Source organism: Lithobates pipiens, unplaced genomic scaffold (genome assembly GCF_037356315.1).
Source record: "Lithobates pipiens isolate NorthernLeopardFrog02 unplaced genomic scaffold, aLitPip1_a1.2 Scaffold_75, whole genome shotgun sequence".
NCBI lineage: Eukaryota > Metazoa > Chordata > Amphibia > Anura > Ranidae > Lithobates > Lithobates pipiens.
Window position 1 is genome coordinate 973,159 of NW_027507898.1, and position 22,784 is coordinate 995,942.

The 22,784-nt window shown below is 43.6% G+C and overlaps 1 protein-coding gene across 1 annotated transcript in view; it reads left to right on the plus strand.

Moving 5' to 3' along the window:
- Positions 1-22,784, plus strand: part of LOC143959443 (atlastin-3-like) — a 107,402-nt gene that overhangs the window by 31,113 nt on the left and 53,505 nt on the right. Inside the window, exon 2 of the mRNA XM_077468098.1 lies at positions 21,267-21,475. Within this exon, the coding sequence (XP_077324224.1) occupies positions 21,267-21,475 (209 nt within the window). The remainder of the gene's footprint in view (positions 1-21,266; positions 21,476-22,784) is intronic.

The window sequence follows — 22,784 nt, forward strand, 5'->3', positions numbered from 1 at the left end:
AAAAGAGCAAGGGGGTACAGAGGTGGGAAAGATGAGCAGGGGGTTAAAGTGGCGGGGAAGAGGCGAAAGGAGGTGCATTAGTGGGACAGATGAGCAGGGGGTGGTTACAGTGGTGGGGCAGAAGAGCAGGGGGGGTACAGAGGTGGGGCAGAAAAGAAGGGAGTACAGAGGTAGGAACAGGAGAAAGGAGGTGGAATAGAAGAGCAGGGGAACGGTGGTTGGGTAGATGAGAAAGGGGGTTACTGTGGTGGGGCAGATGGGTTCAGTGTTAGGACAGGGGAGAAGGTGGTTCACCGGTGAGACAGAAGAGCATGGGGGTACAGCGGTGGAGCAGATGTGCGGGAGTGGTGGAGTAGATGAGAAAGGAAGAGATTGCTGGGGCAGATGAGATGGAGGGGGGGGGGGGGTGGGTTACAGTGGTGGGACAGATGAGCAGGGGGTACAGAGGTGGGGCAGATGTGCAGGGGATTACAGTGAGGGGACAGTCGAGTAGTGGCTTACAGTGATCTGAGGTGTGAAGGTGCAGGAATTGGGGCTGATTTGAGGACTGGAGCTACAGAAATTGGGGATGATCTAAGGCATGAGAGTGCAGGATGCTAATTAGTCACTATTACTCAAGTAGTTTACAGAATATACTTTATAAAAAATCCTTTTTGTGATTGCGAGTGTGAAGTTAACAGTTTTTTCACAAATCGGCACACTGTGCTCAAAAGGTTGCCTACCCCTGCAATAGAATTTTTTTTTATTTTTGTTTTTATTTTATTTTTTTTGAGTTAAGAATACATACTTCTCCTAGATTGTAAGCTCTAACGAGCAGGGTCCTCTAATTCCTCCTTTATTAAATTGTATAGTAACTGTACTGTCTGCCCTCATGTTGTAAAGTGCTCCGCAAACTGTTGGCGCTAAATAAATCCTGTATAATATTAATAAATACTTGATCAGATTTGTTTTTCTTTTTAAACCAGAGGTTAGCTTCACTTTAAATCAGAAATGTATGAGACTAGTCACAGCCAAAGTGATTGCCATTTTCAGATACAGAAACCGTACAATTATTTAAATTTTAATTGAAGAAACCTTTTGATTCTATTCTTGTTATGGTTCGAGTATAATTTATAAACAGGTTTTACAGGTATGTGCAGAATAATGAATATAAGACATAGATGATTCATTATAAAGTGGGTGCATGGCTTTGGCTGTGTCTAAAGCCTCGTATACACCATCGGATTTTCCAACGGGAAATGTGTGATGACAGGCTGTTGGTGGAAAATCCGACCATGTGTATGGAGCATCTGACAATTGTCGGATTTTTCGTGGACAAATTTTGGATAGCAGGCTTTAACCACTTAAGCCCTGGACCATTTTGCTAGCCAAATACCAGAGCACTTTTTGCGATTCGGCACTGCGTCACAACTGACAATTGTGCGGTCCTGCGACGTGGCTCCCAAACAAAATTGACATCCTTTTTTCCCACAAATAGAGCTTTCTTTTGGTGCTATTTGATCAACCCTGCGGTTTTTATTTTTTGCGTTATGAGCAAAAAAAAACGAAAATTTTAAAAGAACATTATTTTTTACATTTTGCTATAATAAATATCCCCCAAAAATATATATATATATATATATATATATATATAAAAAAAAATTTCCTCAGTTTAGGCCGATACGTATTCTTCTACATATTTTTGGAAAAACAAAAGTTGTAATAAGCATTTGATTGGTTTGCGCAAAAGTTATAGCATTTACAAAATGGGGGATGGTTTTATGGCATTTTTATTAATAATTTTTTTTTTTTTTTTACTAGTAATGGCGGCGATCAGCGATTATTTTTTTTTTTTTTTTTTTTTTTTTTTTTTTATCGTGCCTGCGACATTATGGCAGACACATTGGACATTTTTGACACATTTTTGGGACCAATGTCATTTATACTGCAATCAGTGCTATACAAATGCATTGATGTGTAAATGACACTGGCAGTGCAGTGAAGAGGTTAACCACTAGGGGGCAGTGTAAGGGTTAAGTATGTCCTGGGGATTCTAACTGTGGGGGGGCGTGGCTGTGTGTGACACGTCACTGATCTCTACTCCTGAACACAGGGACCAGAGATCAGTGACACTGTCACTAGGTAGAACGGGGAGATGCTTGTTTACATTAGCATCTCCCCGTTCTTCCTCCGTGAGGCGATCGCGGGTATCCCCACGCCGATCAAGTCCGCGGGACCCGCGACCCGACTCACGGAGGTCCCGGCCGGCGGCGCACACACGATGGCACGGTGGCAAATTTAAAGGGACGTACAGGCCCATTTGCCCAGCTGTGCCATTCTGCCGACGTACATCAGCGTGCGCCAGTCGGGAACCTGTTAAAATTTTCCACTGATAAATGTCTGTTGGATTTTACCGAGCGTGTGCACATGTCCGGACAAAAGTCCAAGGAACAAACACGCATGATCGGAAGCAAGAACGACAAATTTTCAAAGGCTTTTTTTTTTTCTAGTAATATCAAGAATAATATTATTTATTTATTTAGGGGCAAGTTACCACAGCACCATTATCCCGTAGTTTTTAAGATCAAAGATAAAACGTGTCAATTTTACATTGTATTTTTTTTTTTTTTATGTGCCTGCCTACTCCCAAACTGTCATTTGAAGTAAAACACGTAGTATTATTCTCCACATTTTTTTTATTGTACATTAAAAAATAAATAAATAAATAAATTAGACATGCTATCTGGCAATAGAACTTAACCAAAAAATGCATTCTATGCATCCGAAAATATAACAAATAAAATCATTATTCAGAACACACCTTTTACAGACGCCCAGAAACACTCATCAGATTTTAATATTTTAATTATCCATATTCAAGAATCTAATTACAAGATCATGACGAGGTGGTATTACACGCCACAGCTAATACACAAGTACTTTCCAAACAGCTCCGACAGATGCTGGAGATGTCAGACAGACATAGGAACATTGCTCCACGTCTTCTGGTCGTGCCCAAGGCTACGTTTCTGGATGTCAGAACAATAACACAGAAATTCACAGACCATACGATCAACAACGATCCAACTCTTCTTCTGCTACACTCCACCATGATCCTGGCACAGAGATATAAAAAATAGATAGTGAGACATTTATCTCCCTTTTGTGGAAAAAAACACACCCCATCTGCAAGGATGTGGTTGTGTAGAGTAGAGGAAATCCAAAAATTGGAAGACCCAATCCTTACTGCACAAGGGAACCAAGAAAAGCATTCCAAGACATGGAGGATATGGAATATATTCATCTTATCTGATGAGGGATTACTCCTTATTAACGCCTAACTGAGACATGACCAGAAGCAGTGAAACACCTGAAGTAGCGGCACATGTATCTCCTCCGAGTCTACCTGGTTCCCCTCCCCCCCCCACTCTTTTCTTCCCCAAACCACCCTTTTAAACCTCTGCACCCCCCCCTCTACTTTCTTTCTTCCCGAATTGCTCTTCAAGGGACCGATAGACCTTTGATTTTTTTTTTCTGTCTCTTTCCTACTATACAAGTACAGAGCAACCACACCGACTCTTTATGACCAAAGAAATTTTACTATCCTCCCCTGATAGGCTAAGATGTGAAAACCAGGGGATTTATGAAGTCATGTTGTAGGTTGTTGAAATTTGTTTATTTTTTTTATTTCTCATGTCATTCCTGATGTGTATAGCATATACCTGACATTCAACATGCTGTTTCTAGTTGTAATTATTTAATTACCGTATATACTCGAGTATAGGCCGACCCGAATATAAGCCGAGGCCCCCAATTTACCCCCAAAAAAACTGGCAAACTTATTGACTCGTGTATAAGCCGAGGGTGAGACATGCCTGTCCATCCCTGTGTGTGTGTCCGTCCATCCCTGTGTGTCCGTCCATCCCTGTGTGTCCGTCCATCCATCCCTGTGTGTGTGTGTGTGTGTGTCCATCCATCCATCCATCCCTGTGTGTGTGTGTCTCCATCCATCCATCCATCCCTGTGTGTGTGTGTCTCCATCCATCCATCCATCCCTGTGTGTGTGTGTCTCCATCCATCCATCCATCCCTGTGTGTGTGTGTATCCATCCATCCCTGTGTGTGTGTGTGTCTCCATCCATCCATCCATCCGTGTGTGTGTGTCTCCATCCGTGTGTGTGTGTGTGTGTGTGTGTGTGTGTGTGTGTGTGTCCAGCCTACCTGCACCTACACCCGCAGCAGATCGCAAAACGCAGTGCGGAAATGAATAGGGTTTGCAGTGTTAGCTGCATGGCAATATAGTGTGAACCAGGGCTGAGGACCCATTCACTTTGGCAGGGAAAAGGGAATAGTTGAGTCGCAGATTTATTCCCGCTGGCCACCCACACAGAGAAGACCATCCAGCAGCCACTTCGCGTCATAGCCACGACAAAAATCCCATCATGTTTAGTGGGCAGTACAGGTGTGTGTGTGTGTGTGTGTGTGTCCAGCCTACCTGTGTCCCGAGCCTTTGTCCCGAGCCTCCGTCCCGTGTCGTGCCTTGCCTTCGTCCCGTCCCGTCCCGTCCCGTGCCGTGCCTTGCCTTGCCTCCGTCCCGTGCCCTCTTCGTCGGCGGCCATTGTAAAATTCAAAAGCCGCGCCTCCTCCTTCGCCTGTGATAGGCGGAACACTGAATTTCCCAGCAGCCTGTGTTCCGCCTATCACGGACGTCGTATCATCCTCGTCCGTAGTACGAGGATGAGACGATGCCCGTGATAGGCGGAACACAGGCTGCTGGGAAATTCAGTGTTCCGCCTATCACAGGCGAAGGCGGAGCCGGAGGCGCGGCTTTTGAATCATAGAATGGCCGCTGTCTGTCTGCTCGACACGCTGATCGAGCGGGCAGACAGCGATGACTCGAGTATAAGCCGAGGGGGGCACTTTCAGCCTCAAAAAAGAGGCTGAAAATCTCGGCTTATACTCGAGTATATACGGTACCAACATTTCTGATGTTGTTATGGTCTTGCTCTGTACTTTGACTCCTTCAATAAACAATAACATTTTTTATTTTTGGTAAAAAAAAAATCATTATTCAACCAAAAAAAAAATGTCAAAGCAATAACTCCAAGGCCAATAATAAATAACATGTTATCTTCTTCGATTCCACAAAATGTCTGGTTGATGAACAGCCATTCAGAAACTAACTGAAAAGCACAAATCAACACTCGCCAAACTCATACTGACACAAAATTAGCAGAAGAAGCCCAAAGGGTGGCACTAAAGAGCTGAAAACCATGTAGTACGTTACTATGTTCATGATTGTTGGCCAACAATTGTATGCCGTGTGTATACAAGACAAGTTTGGGCCAACGCCCTTCAGACAAAAGTCCATGCTTTTGTTGGCCAACAATCCAATCATGTGTACGAAGGTTAAGGCAGCATGCTTCACTGTGGGTGTATGGTAAAAATGATTTATTGCACTCCGTCTTTCCTAGCGTTGCCTATATAGCACACCCACGATGGTGGATACAGCAGGAAGTATAAAATGAAAGTGGTTTCTTAATGTGTGCTTGTGGCATGCTTCTTGCTATGCTCTGGTGCGACAATTTATTTTTTAACAGGCACAGGCTGAAATTGGTCATGTGCCAGCTAAGTTATGAATCATTTCCAAAAGCATTCTGGCTTTTATTTAGGCAATTTTTACTTTCAGGCTGGTTTCTGACTTGGGTGGGGGTGGTGTGGGCCACACCTTAGTTTGTAATGGGCATAAAATGTTTGCATAGTTTCGTAAGCTGAAAAAGAGAGACATGCCCATTAATCCAGAGGAGGGAAAATACTTTAATAAATATTTCCTTTCTAAACCCCCATACATCAGATTTTCTGCTGATATTTGTCTTCAGATTTACTAAAACCATGTAGTGCAAGAGCCTGCCTGATCGCATACACATTGAAACTCCTAAGGTTTGACATCATATTATATGGTTTTGGTAAATCTGAAGGAAAAAATCAGCAGAAAATCTATGGGGCTTAACACTTGGATTACAGCTGCACAAATCCCTAGATCAGCATTTTACTATCTTATTTTTATTTGTATAAATAAATCTTTACCCCCTTAATTACCAGGCCATTTTTTTTGCGATACGGAACTGCGTTACTTTAACTGACATTTGTGCAAGCGTGCAATGCTGTACCCAAATACAATGTCCTTTCCCCAAATATAACTTTCTTTTGGTGGTATTTGTTCACCTCTGTGACTTTTATTTTTTGCGCTATAAACAAAAAAGACTGACCATTTTGAAAAAAAAATATATATTTTTTACTTTTCTGCTATAATGCATATAAAAAAAAGTTCTTCATCAATTTAGGCCATTATGTATTCTTCTTCATATTTTTGGTAAAAAATCCCAAGCGTATGTTGATTGGTTTGCACAAAACTTATTATAGCGTCTACAAACTATGGGATATTTTTATCGACTTTTATTTTTTACTTTTTGGAGACCAGTGACACCAATACAGTGATCAGTGCTAAAAAAAATGCACTGATCACTGTATAAATGACACTGGCAGGGAAGGGGTTAACATCAGGGGCGATCAAAGGGTTAAATGTGTTCCCTGTTTGTACTTTCTTACTTTGTGGGGGAAGTACTGACAGGAAGAACAGAGATCGCTGTTCCTGATTACTAGGAACAGAAGATCTTCATGTTCTCCCCTGTCAGAGTGGGGACCACCCTTGTTTACATAGGAAGAGGACCTGATTTACAGGTTCGTTGTTTCACGCAATAGAACTGCCGTGCCCCAGTATATTGTGGGCGGTCTTTAACCACCTCAATACAGTGCACTTACACCCCCTTCCTGAGCAGACCAATTTGCAGCTTTCAACGCTCTCACAGTTTGAATGACAATTACTCAGTCATGCAACACTGTACCCATATGAAACTTGAGTCCTTTTTTCCACACAAATAGCTTTCTTTAAGTGGTATTTAATCACTAGTAAAAAAAAAAAACACGTACATTTTGTGAAAAAAATGCCTTTTTCTTTGTTTGTCATAAAATTTTGCTAATTAGTAATTTTTCTTTATAAATTTGGGCCAAAATTTATACTGCTACATTATACTGCTACATATCTTTAGTAAAAATAACCCACATTAGTGTATATTATTTGGTCTTTGTGAAAGTTATAGAGTCTACAAACTATGGTGCCAATCACTGAAAATTGATCACATCTGATCAGGCCTTCAGTACATCAGGTGTATCTCATTTCTTGACGAGTCAGGAAAGTACAAATACCCCCCAAATGACCCCTTTTTAGAAAGTAGACATTCCAAGGTATTACGTAAGTGGCATGGTGAGTTTAAGTTGTCATTTTTTCCCACAATTCTTTGCAAAATTAAGATTTTTTTTTTTTTTTACAAAATTGCCATATCAGGTTATTTCTCACACACAGCATATGCATACAACAAATTACACCCCAAAATACATTCTGCTACTCTTCCCGAGTATGGCGATACCACATGTGAGACTTTTACACAGCATGGCCACATACAGAGCACCAACATTAAAGGGGCACTTTCAGACGTTCTATGAGCAAAAATGACACATCTCATTTCACAGCCACCTATTACACTTTTGAAGGCCCTGGAGTACCATGACAATGGAATTGCCCATAAAATGACCCCATTTTGGAACGCTAACACCCCAACGTACAATCTGTGAGGCATAATGAGTCTTTTGAACTGTTAATTTTTTTTCCAGAAGTTTTTGGAAAATGTGGAAAAAAAATGAAAACGCATTATTTTTTTTTATTTTTATTTTTACACAAAGTTGTAAATTTATAAGATATTTCTAACACATAGCATGTATATAGCAAAAGTGACACCCCAAAACACATTCAGCTACTCCTCCCGAGTATGGTGATACCACATGTGTAGGACTTTTACACAGCCTGGCCACATACAGAGGCCGAACATTGAAGTAGTACCTTCAGGCGTTCTAGGAGCATAAACGACGCATCTCCTACCCATCACACTTTTGAAGGTCCTGGAGCGCCAGGACAGTGAAATTACCCACAAAATGACCCCATTTTGGAAAGCAAACACCCCAACGTATATTCTATGAGGCATGGGCTGCAAATAGGTACTCGGATATTCTGATGGGCTGCAGATAGGTACTCTGATGGCCTGGTGACAGGTACTCGGGTACTCTGATGGCCTGGTGACAGGTACTCGGGTACTCTGATGGCCTGGTGACAGGTACTCGGGTACTCTGATGGCCTGGTGACAGGTACTCGGGTACTCTGATGGCCTGGTGACAGGTACTCGGGTACTCTGATGGCCTGGTGACAGGTACTCGGGTACTCTGATGGCCTGGTGACTTGTACTCGGGTACTCTGATGGCCTGGTGACAGGTACTCGGGTAGTCTGATGGCCTGGTGACAGGTACTCGGGTACTCTGATGGCCTGGTGACAGGTTCTCTGATGGCCTGGTGACTGGTATTTGGGTACTCTGAAGGGCGGTGATAGGTACTCAGGTACTCATATGGACTGTGTCAGGTACTTAGATGAACTGTGACAGGTATTCGGGTACTCTGATGAACTGGGACAGGTATTCGGGTACTCAGATGAACTGGGACAGGTACTCGGGTACTCAGATGAACTGTGACAGGTACTCGGGTACTCAGATGAACTGTGACAGGTACTCGGGTACTCAGATGAACTGTGACAGGTACTCAGATGAACTGTGACAGGTACTCAGATACTCAGATGAACCGGGACAGGTACTCTGATGGACTGGTACAGGTACTCGGGGACTCTGATGGACTGGGACAGGTATTCGGGTACTCTGATGGACTGGGACAGGTATTCGGGTACTCTGATGGGCTGCGACAGGTACTCGGGTACTTTGATGGGCTGCGACAGGTACTCGGGTACTTTGATGGGCTGCGACAGGTACTCGGGTACTTTGATGGGCTGCGACAGGTACTCGGGTACTTTGATGGGCAGTGACAGGTACTCGGGTACTTTGATGGGCAGTGACAGGTACTCGGGTACTCTGATGGGCAGTGACAGGTACTCGGGTACTCTGAGGGGCTGTGACAGGTACTCGGGTACTCTGATGTACCGTGACAGGTACTCGGGTACTCTGATGGACTGTGAGGGACAGGTTAATGGGTGGTGACAGGTCCTCTTTATTGGGGGGGGGGGGGGGGGCAATCGGTGTGCTTGATGTGTACTGTAAGCAGTAACTAGATGTTTCCGCAATCTCCTCCTCACACACGATCTGTTTACCAGCGTCGGTGATGAGCAGTGTTCCCGGGAACACGCCGCCACTGACGTGCCTGCGCAGCGCGTTCACGCGCCGTGCACAGTGGGGGTGGAACCATCTGTGATCGGCCGTGACTTCATCACGGCCGATCACGTGGTAAACAGCCATGCCCAATGGCTGTTCACCCCCCTCGGTGGTGAGCGCGGTCTCTGTGACACGCCAGCACCGAAGAAACGGGGATGCGCTCGCACGATCGCGGGCATTCCCTGTTTAAACGGGAGGACGTCATTTGACGGCCGCCGGTCAGCATCTAGTTAAATGGTTAAAGCAGGCAGCCTACTGTGCCTGCTAGTCCTGCTTCTGTGGAAAGCCCATTTCATATATTTAGATAGTTACATGGTTGGTAATGTTAAATAAAGACACTGGTCCATTTATTTTAACCTGTGTGGGTGGAAGAGGGCTCCACGTCTTTACTGCTTGAACAGTAAAGATTCTCTAACGTGGTTTAAAGTTAAACCACTTCTCTTCCAGTTTGTCCGTGTCAACATGTCATGTTAAATGGCCTGAGACTAAATCATTTTCTCCCTTTGCTAGAATCACCATTTTAGATACCGTATTTATTGGCGCACCCCAAGTTTAGGAGGGAAATTTAAGGAAAAAAAAACTTACATTTTAAATGCCCATCAATGCAGCCTTATCAGTGTCCATCTGAAGCCTTGTCAGTGTCATTTGCAGCCTTGTCATGCAGCCTGTCCATCATTGCACCCTTGTCCCATCATTGCAGCCTTGTAATGCAGCCTTGTCCATCGTTGACCCCTTGTCAGTGTTATTTTCAGGTTTTGTTTTTAAAAATGGCGCCGCCGAGATGTCCTGTGTATCTTGGCGGCGCTCAGTAGTTCTTGGCCGTTCTCGGCAGCCTTCGGCCCTTCTTGGTGGCTTTCGGCCGCTCTTGCCCATTCTCTGCGGTTTTCGGCGGCCGAGAACTGCCAAAGGCGGCTGAAAGCCGCCCAGAGGCTCAAAAATCGTGGAGGATCGGCGTATAACATGCACCCGTGATTTTCCCCTGATTTTAAGGGGGGGAAAGTGCGTGTTATACATCGATAAATACGGTATTTGTAAATTGTAATCATATCGCCTCTCCAGGGAGAATAAGTTTATGTTTGTAATTGTTCCTCATAACTGAGGTCCTGCAGTCCCCTTATTAGCTTTGTTGCCCTTCTCTGGACTCTCTCCAGTTCGAGCACATCCTTCCTGAGGACAGGTGACCAGAACTGGACAGCATACTAAAGATGTGGCCGAACCAGAGTTTTATAAATTGGTTGAATTATAGTCTTGTCGCTTGCATATATACCTTCTTTTAATGCGTGCTAATATCCTACTAGCGTTGCTTGGTGCAGTTTTCCTTTGCATTCTATTGCTCAGCCTGTTATCTACTAGAATCCCAGATCTTTTTCCATCCTTGATGCCCCAAGAGGCTCACCCCCTAGTGAGTCACTTAGATTCCTATGTCTAGTTCCCAAGTGCATTAATTTACATTTGTCAATATTAAACTTAATTTTCCATGTAGTTGCCCACCCCTCTAGGTTGTTGAGGTCTTCCTGTAAATTTACTATAGCCTGTTGTGAGGTTATTGCTCTGCTTTGCCTTGTATAATCTGCAAACACTGAGACTGAATTATTTATACCCGCCTCTATATAATTTATGAACCGGTTAAACTGAATTGGTGCCAAGACAGAGCCCTGTGGCACCCCACTCACATCTGCAGACCACTTTGAATATACTCTATTTATCACCACCCTGTGGATGCGTCATGTAACCAATTTTCTATCCAGTTACATACATTCTAGTCAATGCAAGCTGACTTTAATTTGTAAATTAAGCATTTATGGGGTACTTTATCAAATGCTTTGGTGAAATCCAGATACACCACATCCATGGGCCTTTCTCTATCCAGATTACAGCTCACTTCCTCATAGAATGTTAATAGGCTGTTTTGGCACGAACAGTCCTTCATAAATCCATGCTAGTGACTACTTATGACACCATTCTCATCAAATTCTTGAATATAGTCCCTTTCCATATTCTCCAATAGTTTACATACTATTGATGTTAGCCTGACTGGCCTGTAGTTTTCAGGTATGCATCTTGGTATCCTGTTACCTTTTTGCCTGGCAGCTGCTACCATTCCGGTCAGTAAGCTGTCATTGAAGTGGTTCTAAAGCCTAAGACCCCTTTTGCACCACACCGCCCATAGCGGCGGCGGTAAAACGCGGCACATTTTGGCCGCTAGCTGGGCGCTTTTACCCCCACTAGCGGCCGAGAAAGGGTTAAAACCGCCAGCAATACGCCGCAATATCGGCGTTTTGCCGACGTTATTACAGCGCTGCCCCATTGATTTCAATGGGGAGCAACGGTGGAGGAGCGGTAAATACACTGCTCCTTCACCGCTCCAAAGAAGCTGCTGGCAGGACTTTTCCCGGACGTCCTGCCAGCGCACAGCTGTAGTGTGTCTGTAGGCTTTCACACTACAGACAATGGTGCAGCTTTTTTAGGGCGGATTGCAGGCGCTATTTCTAACGCTATAATGCCTGCAAAACACCCTGGTGTGAAAGGGATCTAAAGGTTTTTGAAAAACCGTCTGTGCTGCACAGCAATATTTACAGAGCAACCCAGGTAGCCCCGATGACCTTTCAGACTCAACAAAAGCAGCCTGGCATTCAGCACAGGATCTCTTGTCCATTTGGCAAATTCTGGTGCTGGCAGCACTGCTTAGGTTCTGCTGAGATATTTATCAATACAAAACTATTTTCTATTTACTATTATATGTAAAAACACTTTGTTGTATATTTGTATACATTGCCACTTCTTGGTGCATGTTGACTGATTCACCTTGAAGAATGTCACATTTATTGCTTTGCAAATATGCCCTTTGTGTAGTATTTGGTCCTGCAGGGTGAACTTTACTAAGAGAAAAACTTTCTGTGTTGTGTACTATCTGGGATCCTTAATTTATAGCATAAAATAGACAAGCATGAGCCCTTTTTGCCCTTTTACCACAGAATAAGCTTTGTCAGCTGTTCTGGTGATAATTCCACTGCAGCTCTCAATCCTCTTCAGAGGACCTGAGACTTTTTGGGATTCTAAAGTAAAGCCACTTTGCATAATTTTACTCTGTATATTTTTTGGGCGGTTATTTAACCACTTCAGCCCCGGAAGGATTTACCCACTTCTTGACCAGGCAATTTTTTTGCAATACGGCACTGCGTTATTTTAACTGACAATGGCATGGGCGTGTGACGTTGTACCCAAACAAAATTGATATCCTTTTTTTCCCACAAATTATTTCTTTTGTTAGTATTTGCTCACCTCTTCGTTTTTTTTTTTTGCTATAAAACACACCCAATAAAAAAAAAAAAATGAAAATCAAATTTTTTCATCAATTTAGGCCAATTTGTATTCTGCTACATATTTTTGTTAAAAACAAAAAACCCAATAAGTGTATATTGATTGGTTTGCGCAAAAGTTATAGCATCTACAAAATAGGGGATATATTTATGGCTTTTTTATTTTTACTAGTAATGGCAGTGAACAGTGATTTTTAGTGGGATTGCGGCGGACAGTTCAGACACCTAACTGACATTTTTTACACTTTTGTGGGAGCCAGTGACATTATTACAGTGATCAGTGCTAAAAATATGCGCTGACATTGTACTAATGGCTTTGCCAGGGATTAACATCAGGGGTGATCAAGGGGTTAAATGTGTTTACTACCTTTTTGGGGATAGGCTGCCTGGGACAACTCACAGATCCATCTTCCTGAATAGCAGAAAGACAGGATCTATGTAGAATCCCCTGACAGAATGGAGATCTGCCTTGTTTACTTTGGCAGATCCCCATTCTGTCACTGTGGGGACCGACCTGCTGATTGGCTCCCCGCTGAGCAATTGGCGCACGTAGATCACTGTGTACGAACCCAACATACACCTACGGCAATTTGCGCAACCGAGCCAACCTGCTGCAATATAACTGCGGCGGCTGGTCAACAAGTGGTTAATTCTTCATACTAATTCTAAAAATTACAATATATTTTCTTTTCAATGTTAAATCGAACACAGACCTCAAAGTGATTACAATGTCAGGGGTTTTCTAAGGCCGGCCAGACACGGTTCAAATCTCAGCGGTTAACCACTTCCCTTCCAGGCCAATTCTGGCACTTCTCACTACATGTAAAAATCATAATTTTTTTGGTAGAAAATTACTCAGACCCCCAAATATATATATATATATATATATATATATATATATATATATATATATATATATATATATATATATATATATATATATATATATATATATATATATATATATATATAATTTTTTTTTTTTTTTTTTAACCACTTTCAGACCGGACCATTTTGCTGGTAAATGACCAGAGGTCTTTTTACACTTTGGCACTGCGCTGCTTTAACTGGTAATTGCGCGGTCATGCAATGTTGTACCCAAACAAAATTTGCGTCCTTTTCTTCCCACAAATAGAGCTTTCTTTTGATGGTATTTGATTGCCTCTGCGATTTTTATTTTTTGCGATATAAACGTAAAAAGACCGCAAATTTTGAAAAAAAATGATATTTTCTACTTTTTGTTATTAGAAAAATCCAATAAACTCAATTTTAGTCATACATTTAGGACAAAATGTATTCAGCCACATGTCTTTGGTAAAAAAAAAGTCAATAATTGTATATTTATTGGTTTGCGCAAAAGTTGTCACATCTACAAACTAAGGTACGTTTTCTGGAATTTACGCAGCTTTTAGTTTACGACTGCCTATCTCATTTCTTGAGGTGCTAAAATGACAGGGCAGTACAAAACCCCCCCAAATGACCCCATTTTGGAAAGTAGACCCCCTAAGGAAATTGATAAGAGGCATGTTGAGCCCATTGAATATTTTATTTTTTTGCCTCAAGCGATTGAATAATGACAAAAAAAAAAATTTTTTTTTTTTTTTTACACAAAGTTGTCACTAAATGATATATTGCTCACACATGCTATGGGCGTATGTGAAATGACACCCCAAAATAAATTCTGCTGCTTCTCCTGAGTACGGGGATACCACATATGTGGGACTTTTTGGGAGCCTAGCCGCGTACAGGGCCCCGAAAACCAAGCACCGCCTTCAGGCTTTCTAAGGGCGTCAATTTTTGATTTCACGCCTCACTACCTATTACAGTTTTGAAGGCCATAAAATGCCAAGATGGCACAAAACCCCCACAAATGACCCCATTTTAGAAAGTAGACACCCCAAGCTATTTGCTGAGAGGCATGTTGAGTCCATGGAATATTTTATATTTTGCCACAAGTTGCGGGAAAATTACAAACTTTTTTTTTTTTTTTTTTTTTTTCACAAAGTTGTAACTAAATGATATATTGCTCATGCATGCCATGGGCATATGTGAAATGACACCCCAAAATAAATTCTGCTGCTTCTCCTGAGTACGGGGATACCACATATGTGGGACTTTTTGGGAGCCTAGCCGCGTACGGGGCCCCGAAAACCAAGCACCGCCTTCAGGCTTTCTAAGGGCGTAATTTTTTGAGTTCACTTCTCACTACCTATTACAGTTTTGAAGGCCATAAAATGCCAAGATGGCACAAAACCCCCACAAATGACCCCATTTTAGAAAGTAGACACCCCAAGCTATTTGCTGAGAGGCATGTTGAGTCCATGGAATATTTTATATTTTGCCACAAGTTGCGGGAAAATTACAAACTTTTTTTTTTTTTCACAAAGTTGTCACTAAATGATATATTGCTCACGCATGCCATGGGCATATGTGAAATGACACCCCAAAATAAATTCTGCTGCTTCTCCTGAGTACGGGGATACCACATATGTGGGACTTTTTGGGAGCCTAGCCGCGTACGGGGCCCCAAAAACCAAGCACCGCCTTCAGGCTTTCTAAGGGCGTTACAGTTTTGAAGGCCATAAAATGCCAAGATGGCACAAACCCCCCCCCCCCAAATGACCCCATTTTAGAAAGTAGACACCCCTAAATTTAGGGGTACACTAGTGAGACTAGGTAATAAATGGCGGGTGCCCTGAAACTATAAAAAAATAACTAACCAACCAGCGTCACCTGTAACAGTTATATGGTGATCACTGGTGAAAGGGTTAACTAGGGGGCAATCAGGGGGCTTTATGCGGTAGTATATGGGGGTCCCTGGCGCTATAAAAAGCTGCGGCGAACCTAAATACCTACCTGCCTAACTAGCGTCACCTGTGACACTAATACAGCGATCAGAAAAACGATCGCTTATTAGGCTGGGTTCACACTGGAGCGATGCGGGAACGCCACGAATGCGCGGCGGGTTCCCGCATCGCATGCCTCCCGGCGGCAGTTCACACTGCCCTATGCGAACTGCTGGGAGTGTCAGTGAAATGTTAATGACACCCCCAGATCAGTTCGCATATCGCAGTGCGATCTGCAAACTTGGATCGCATGGTGTGAACACCCATGCGATCCGATTCTGCTGCGGACCAAAAAAAGGGTCCCGTGCGAGTTTGCGGCGGGTGCGACACGAATTCAGCCATACTATCTGTATAGCTGAACTCGAATCGCACAGAGATCGGATGTGATTTGCACTGCAGTGCGGTGCGAATCACATCCGTTCTCATAAACCGCTGCAATGTGAACCCAGCCTTAGTGACACTGGCGACGGGGGGTGATCACGGGGTTAAACCTTTATTGGGGGGGTTAGGGGGGTACCTTAGAACTAAAGGGGGCTAACCCTAACTGCCCTAACAGTTATTAGTCACAAATGACACCTGCCGGGTGATCAGGGGGTTAAACCTTTATTAGGTAATAAATGGCGGGTGCCCTGAAACTATAAAAAAATAACTAACCAACCAGCGTCACCTGTAACAGTTATATGGTGATCACTGGTGAAAGGGTTAACTAGGGGGCAATCAGGGGGCTTTATGCGGTAGTATATGGGGGTCCCTAGCGCTATAAAAAGCTGCGGCGAACCTAAATACCTACCTGCCTAACTAGCGTCACCTGTGACACTAATACGGCGATCAGAAAAATGATCGCTTATTAGGCTGGGTTCACACTGGAGCGATGCGGAAACGCCGCGAATCCGCGGCGGGTTCCCGCATCGCATGCCTCCCGGCGGCAGTTCACACTGCCCTATGCGAACTGCTGGGAGTGTCAGTGAAATGTTACTGACACCCCCAGATCAGTTCGCATATCGCAGTGCGATCTGCAAACTCGGATCGCATGGTGTGAACACCCATGCGATCCGATTCTGCTGCGGGCCAAAAAAAGGGTCCCGTGCGAATTTGCGGCGGGTGCGGCGGGTGTGGCGGGTGCGGCGGGTGCGGCGAATGGCTGAACTCGAATCGCACAGAGATCGGATGTGATTTGCACTGCAGTGCGGTGCGAATCACATTCGTTCTCATAAACCGCTGCAATGTGAACCCAGCCTTAGTGACACTGGCGACGGGGGGTGATCACGGGGTTAAACCTTTATTGGGGGGGTTAGGGGGGTACATTAGAACTAAAGGGGGCTAACCCTAACTGCCCTAACAGTTATTACAGTCACAAATGACACCAATGCAAAAAAAAAAAAAAAAAAAAAAAAAAAATGACATTGGTGTCACTGTGACTGGGGGGCAGGGGTAATTGGGGGGGTGATCGGGGGGTAAAGGGGGGGTGTGAGTGTGCCTGGCATGTTCTACTGTGTGTGGGATGTGTTGGTGCAACTCACTGATCCGCTCTCCTCCGTGTCGGAACGAAAAATACCGACACGGAGGAGAGAATACATCACTTCCTCTCCTGTGTTTACATTACAGGAGAGGAAGTGATGTCACCGGGGATTTCCATTCGTCGGGAGCGATCGCGAGGGGGTGGCCATGAATGAATGGCCGTCCCCTCGTCCGGGATCGCTCCCGAACGAAAACCGACCGCCGCAGGCACCGGGCGGGGGCCCGATCGGGCCCCCGACCCGCGGGAGGCAAAGGACGTACATATATGTGCTTATGCCTGCCCGTGCCATTCTGATGACGTAGATCGGCGTGAGGCGGTCGGCAAGTGGTTAAGCAGAGACCCTAGGGAATAAAATGGTGGTCATTGCAACATTTTATGTCACGTGGTGTTTGCGTAGCAATTTTTCAAATGCATTTTTTTGGGGGAAAAGGTTTGTTTTATGAATTAAAAAGGAAACAAAACACTAAAGTTAGCCCAATTTTTTATTTTTTTTTGTATAATGTGAAAGATGATGTTACGCCAAGTAAATAGATACCCACGATGTCATGCTTGAAAATTGTGCACACTCATGGAATGGCGCCAAATTTCGGTACTCCAAAATCTCCATAAAAAAAAATGGCGATATCAAATATGTGGGTTGAACGCCGTTTACATATGTGGGCATGACGTATGTGTTTGCTTCTTTGTGCAAGCGCGGGGGACGGGGGTGTTTTTTATTTTTTTTATTGTTTGTACTAATTTTGATTTTTTGATTTTTACACTTTCCCTTAAAAAAAATGTTTTTTTTTTATCACTTTTATTTCTATTGCAAGGAATGAAAACATCCCTTATAATAGAAATAGTGCTTGACAGGTCCTCTTTATGGAGAGATGTGGGGTCAAAAGACCCCACATCTCTCCTACAAGCTGGAAAGCCTGAGCCAAAAAAAACAAAACGGGACGATCTCGGCTTTCCAGTCGAGTATATGGTTTAATCTGCCAGGCCGGGCCTCTGGGAGTCATAGAGATGACCATCTGTTCCCCCGAAATCTCTATGGTCAACTTGCGGTGGCGGATTCCTTCTCTGGCTCGCCGATCGCACGGGCGAGCCAGTAGAAACACCATGCACTGTACAGAATATATTTTGTGAACATTTGTCTTTTTTTCTGACAAATGCACATGTGTATTGATGTTTTATTATGCTTACTAAACTCTCTCTGTTAAAAAATAAAATAAAAAAATGATATCCTTATTCTCCAAAAACAATCCATACGTATCCACTACTTAGTAGTCCTGTAATCTGTTTTTCATTAAACCACTTCTTATTGTGCTTTTCTGCCTCCTTTTTAAGTCCTCAGTAAGCTCCCGAACCTTTTTCCGCTCACTTTTATTTGTTTGGATCGAGCGGTGCACGCCCTGCTCCTCTATGCACACTCATCTTGGGAGTGAGCAAGAGAGAGTGGCTATGGTCCTACATACAGTGGAACCATGGAGAACAAATGTAGCCACCCTCTAACAGGAAGTCAAATTACAGCAGCATAAAAAAGGAATTTGAAATTTAGGATGGTTAACAGCAACAGAAAGTATTTCTTTGGGTTAAGAATTTTTTTAACAAGGATTTAGTGTCACTTTAAGGCTCTGTTCACATCTAGGTGTTGCTATTTTTACTGGCGTTTTTGCAGCGTTTTTGTACAGGCATTTTGAGTTGACGTGACCAATGAAAAGCAGTAAAACGCCTATAATCTGCCAAAATATAAGCGTGTGCACTTTTTTCAGTGATGGACATTTTGCTTAAGGCGACAGAATGCTCAGATATGAACAAGGGCCATTGAAATGAATGGGATTTGATTTGGGGCGTTTTTATAGCTGAGGCTTGGAGCAGAAAATCGCCCACAAATGTCTCGATGTGAACGGATCCTAAAACTGTTGTGTTTTTTTTTTTTGTTTTGTTTTTTGCCATCTGCATAGGGATATTTCTTCACTTTACATCTCCCAGACTCAACAGGAAACGTGAGGATATTCTTCCATTGAGAGGAATATCTCCTCTAAGCCTGTTATGGTAAAAAGTGTCCCCATTGGAAGATTTTATCCAGATTCTGGATTTACCCTTGCTTTCATTTTCTGCGATCATAACAATTAGAGCAAATTCCCCTAATGGGTACCAGTGGTGTCCTGTCCATCCTGCTCCCTGATCTACATGCAGGGTGCCGGGCCATGGCTTCCAATGTGTGTGGCGCATTTGATTAGAGCACTGCACTCCGAGCCCACCCAGTTGTGTGACAATAGTGAATGAGCATTCGCTATTGCCATACTGATCCTCCTCCCGGCCAATCAGGAAGCGGGTCTTGAGACCTGTCACCCAATTAACTGAAAGCAAAGGCGATTCTATTGGAAGCCTAGGAGGAGAAAAGAGACGTACGGCAGAAAGAAAGCACAGGACACAACCCGCTGCCCATAGGAGCGTTGGCCACCCGCAGCCTAGATGGGGTAAGTGTAAATGTTTGCCACTGCTCCCCCCCCCCACTGATGGGTACACACAGACCGCAATAAAAACCTGACAGTAGTTCTAACCCCTCTATTCAAATCTAAAAAAACAAAGTTTTACCTTTTAGTTATACTTTAGTTTTATACCCACTTTTGTTTTCTATATTCAACTCTTCAGATAACGTTTATGGTTTGACTTTCCTCTTTGCGCTCCTTTTTTTTCTTTCCTTGTTTTTTTTTCTCTCTGTTTTTTCTTTTTTTTTTCTCTTTTTTTTGAGTCTCTGTTTCTCCTATCTTCTCATTTCATTGCTGTGTCATCACAATTTTGCTTCATGCCAGTTTATAGATTTAAAAAAAGTATTTTGGTAACGTGCTATGAGTCAGACTGAGAGGCTGTATTTCCTGTCCCGAATGCCAAACTCTGTACTGTTGTTACAGTTGCTATTACCATCCTGAACTTGGCACCTTTTACTGTCTTTCTCTTTTACTGGATGTTGGTGTTGTGTTTTTTAACTTCAAAAAGGTCAGTTGGTGAAGAAGGTCCTATGTGGTCTTCTTAGTTGCTCACATTTTAGATTGAATGTGGGGTTCATAAGAGCTGCCTCCAACTTTTAAGGGCAAGTCTGCATTTGATAGGACAGCAAGAGACTATCGCCAGATATACTTTCAAGAACCTCTAAGGAAAGTAATGACTTGTGTGGTTTAGCATATGAAATCAATCTGTTGTATTAATGAAAAAGTCCGGATGGCTGCACACCAAACTGAGATCCAAATGCCTTTTATTCACATAAAACCACGAAGAAGGAGGTGCACTACATGTACAAGCAAGGGAGACATGGCTGCGACTGGGTGAGCAACCTGCAGTGAGGAGATCATACTGGGATCGGATAGTGTCCGCCCTGTACTGCACTTGCGCAGTACGGAGGACAAGGAAAAGCCGAACATCTCCGAAGATAAACTGCGCCTGCGCCGTGAGTCCAGGTTCAAGGCCCACCATACAAGTAGACCTAGAGTTAGAATAAAAAATAGCCGAGCGAAGCGAGGCGATGCCCGAAGTGTGGCGAGCGAAGGGGCCCTGTTACTATGAGCGACCGTATGTCCACTTGGATGGTGGGGCTTCAACTTGAACTCAGTGCGCAGGTGCCGTTCTTCTTCTGAGACTTTTGGAGTCTCCTCCTCCTCTGTACTGCGCTGCATCTGCGCAGTAAGGGGCGGACACTATTCGATGACCGGACACTTTTTGACAGAACACTGACTCACCTGTGAGCAGCGTGGACCTCTTGTCAATCTGTTGCATAGTTGTCTGCATTTGATGACATTTGTCTTTAATTGTCACTGTCTATCTTTGTATTGGTTTCTGAACAGTGAGATCTAAGGACCTAATAGCTAAGGCTGGTCATACACTTTTTTTTTTTTTTCCCCTTAGCCAGCAAGGTGAACAAGGTTGTCCTACCCAACCGAGACAATGTATTCTAAAAGCGGCAACAGCCACTGTCAGAATACACTGACTGTAGCCACTGAGCATACAAAAACTTTCCAGCATGTTCCTCGAGCAGAAGTCGATCAAACAATCAACTTCTGTTGAGCGGAGTAGGCCATAAACTGATCGAAATTTGGCCAATCCCTTCCAGACCATCCGAATTTCAATCAGTTTTGCCAGCTAAAGAATTAATGTAAGTATACCACCACATAAAATATTAAATAATAATTTTCCTTCTCTTATAGATCTTGTTTTGCCTCAGGTTCTAATGCTGTGTATAGAAAACTACCCTTGTTTTTCCTGTTATGACATTGTGTTCTCTCTTCTGTGCATACAGCTATGGCTCCATCTACTCCTGGCCCAGTCCAGGTTGTTATAGTACAAAAGGATGATCATTCGTTTCAGCTGGATGAAGAGGCTTTGGCTTCTGTTCTTCTTCAGGAACACATTCGTGATCTGGACGTAGTTGTTGTATCTGTGGCTGGTGCTTTTCGTAAAGGAAAGTCTTTCTTGCTTGACTTTATGCTGAGGTTTATGTACTACCAGGTAATACTTTTAGCTTTGTGTGTGTGATTATATATAGTATTTCACAAATGAGAGAACACCCCTGACATTTTTGTAAATATTTTATATCTTTTTATGTTAAAACACTAAAGAAATTACACTTTGCTACAATGTAAAGTAGTGAATGTACAGCTTGTATAAGAGTGTACATTTGCTGTCCCCTCAAAATAACTCAACACACAGCCATTAATGTCTAAACCGCTGGAAACAAAAGTGAGTATACCCCTAAGGGAAAATGTCCAAATTGGGCCCAATTAGCCATTTTCTCTCCCCGGTGTCATGTGATCCATTAATGTTACAAGGTCTCAGGTGTAACTGGGGAGCAGATGTGTTAAATTTGATATCGTTCTCACTCTCTTACTGGTCACTGGAAGTTTCAACATGGCACTTCATGGCAAAGAATTCTCTGAGGATCTGAAAAAAAATTGTTGCTCAACGTAGATAGCCTAGGGTAGAAGAAGATTGCCAAGACCCTGAAACTGAGCTGCAACACGGTGGCCAAGACTATACAGCGGTTTACCAGGACAGGTTCCACTCAGAACAGGCCTTGCCACGGTCAACCAAAGAAGTTAAGTGCACATGCTCAGCGTCATATCCAGAGGTTGTCTTTGGGAAATAGACAGATGAGTGCTGCCAGCATTGCTGCAGTGGTTGAAGGGCTGGGGGATCAGCCTTTCAGTACTCAGACCATACGCCGCACATTGCATCAAATTTGGTCTGCATGGCTGTCTCCAGAAGGAAGCCTCTTCTGAAGAAGATGCATAAGAAAGCCCGAGTTTGCTGAAGACTAAGGACTTCCAGGATTATCTCAACAAGTGTGTTTTGCCTACAGTCAAGCATGGTGGTGGGGGTGTCATGATCTGGGGCTGCATGAGTGCTGCCGACATTGGGGAGCTACAGCTCATTAAGGGAACCATGAATACCAACATGTACTGTGACATACTGAAGCGGAGCATGATCCCCTCCCATTGGAGGCTGGGCCACCGGGTAGTATGCCAACATAATGACCCCAAACACACCTCCAAGACGACCATTGCCTTGCTAAAGAAGCTGAGGGTAAAGGTGATAGACTGGCCGAGCATGTCTCCAGACCTAAACCCTATTGAGCATCTGTGGGGCATCCTCAAACGGAAGGTGGAGGAGTGCCAGGTCTCTAAAATCCACCAGCTCCGTGATGTCATGGAGGAGTGGAAGAGGACTGCAGTGGCAATCTGTGAAGCTCTGGTGAACTCCATGCCCAAGAGGGTAAAGGCAGTGCTGGAAAATAATGGTGGCCACACAAAATATTGAC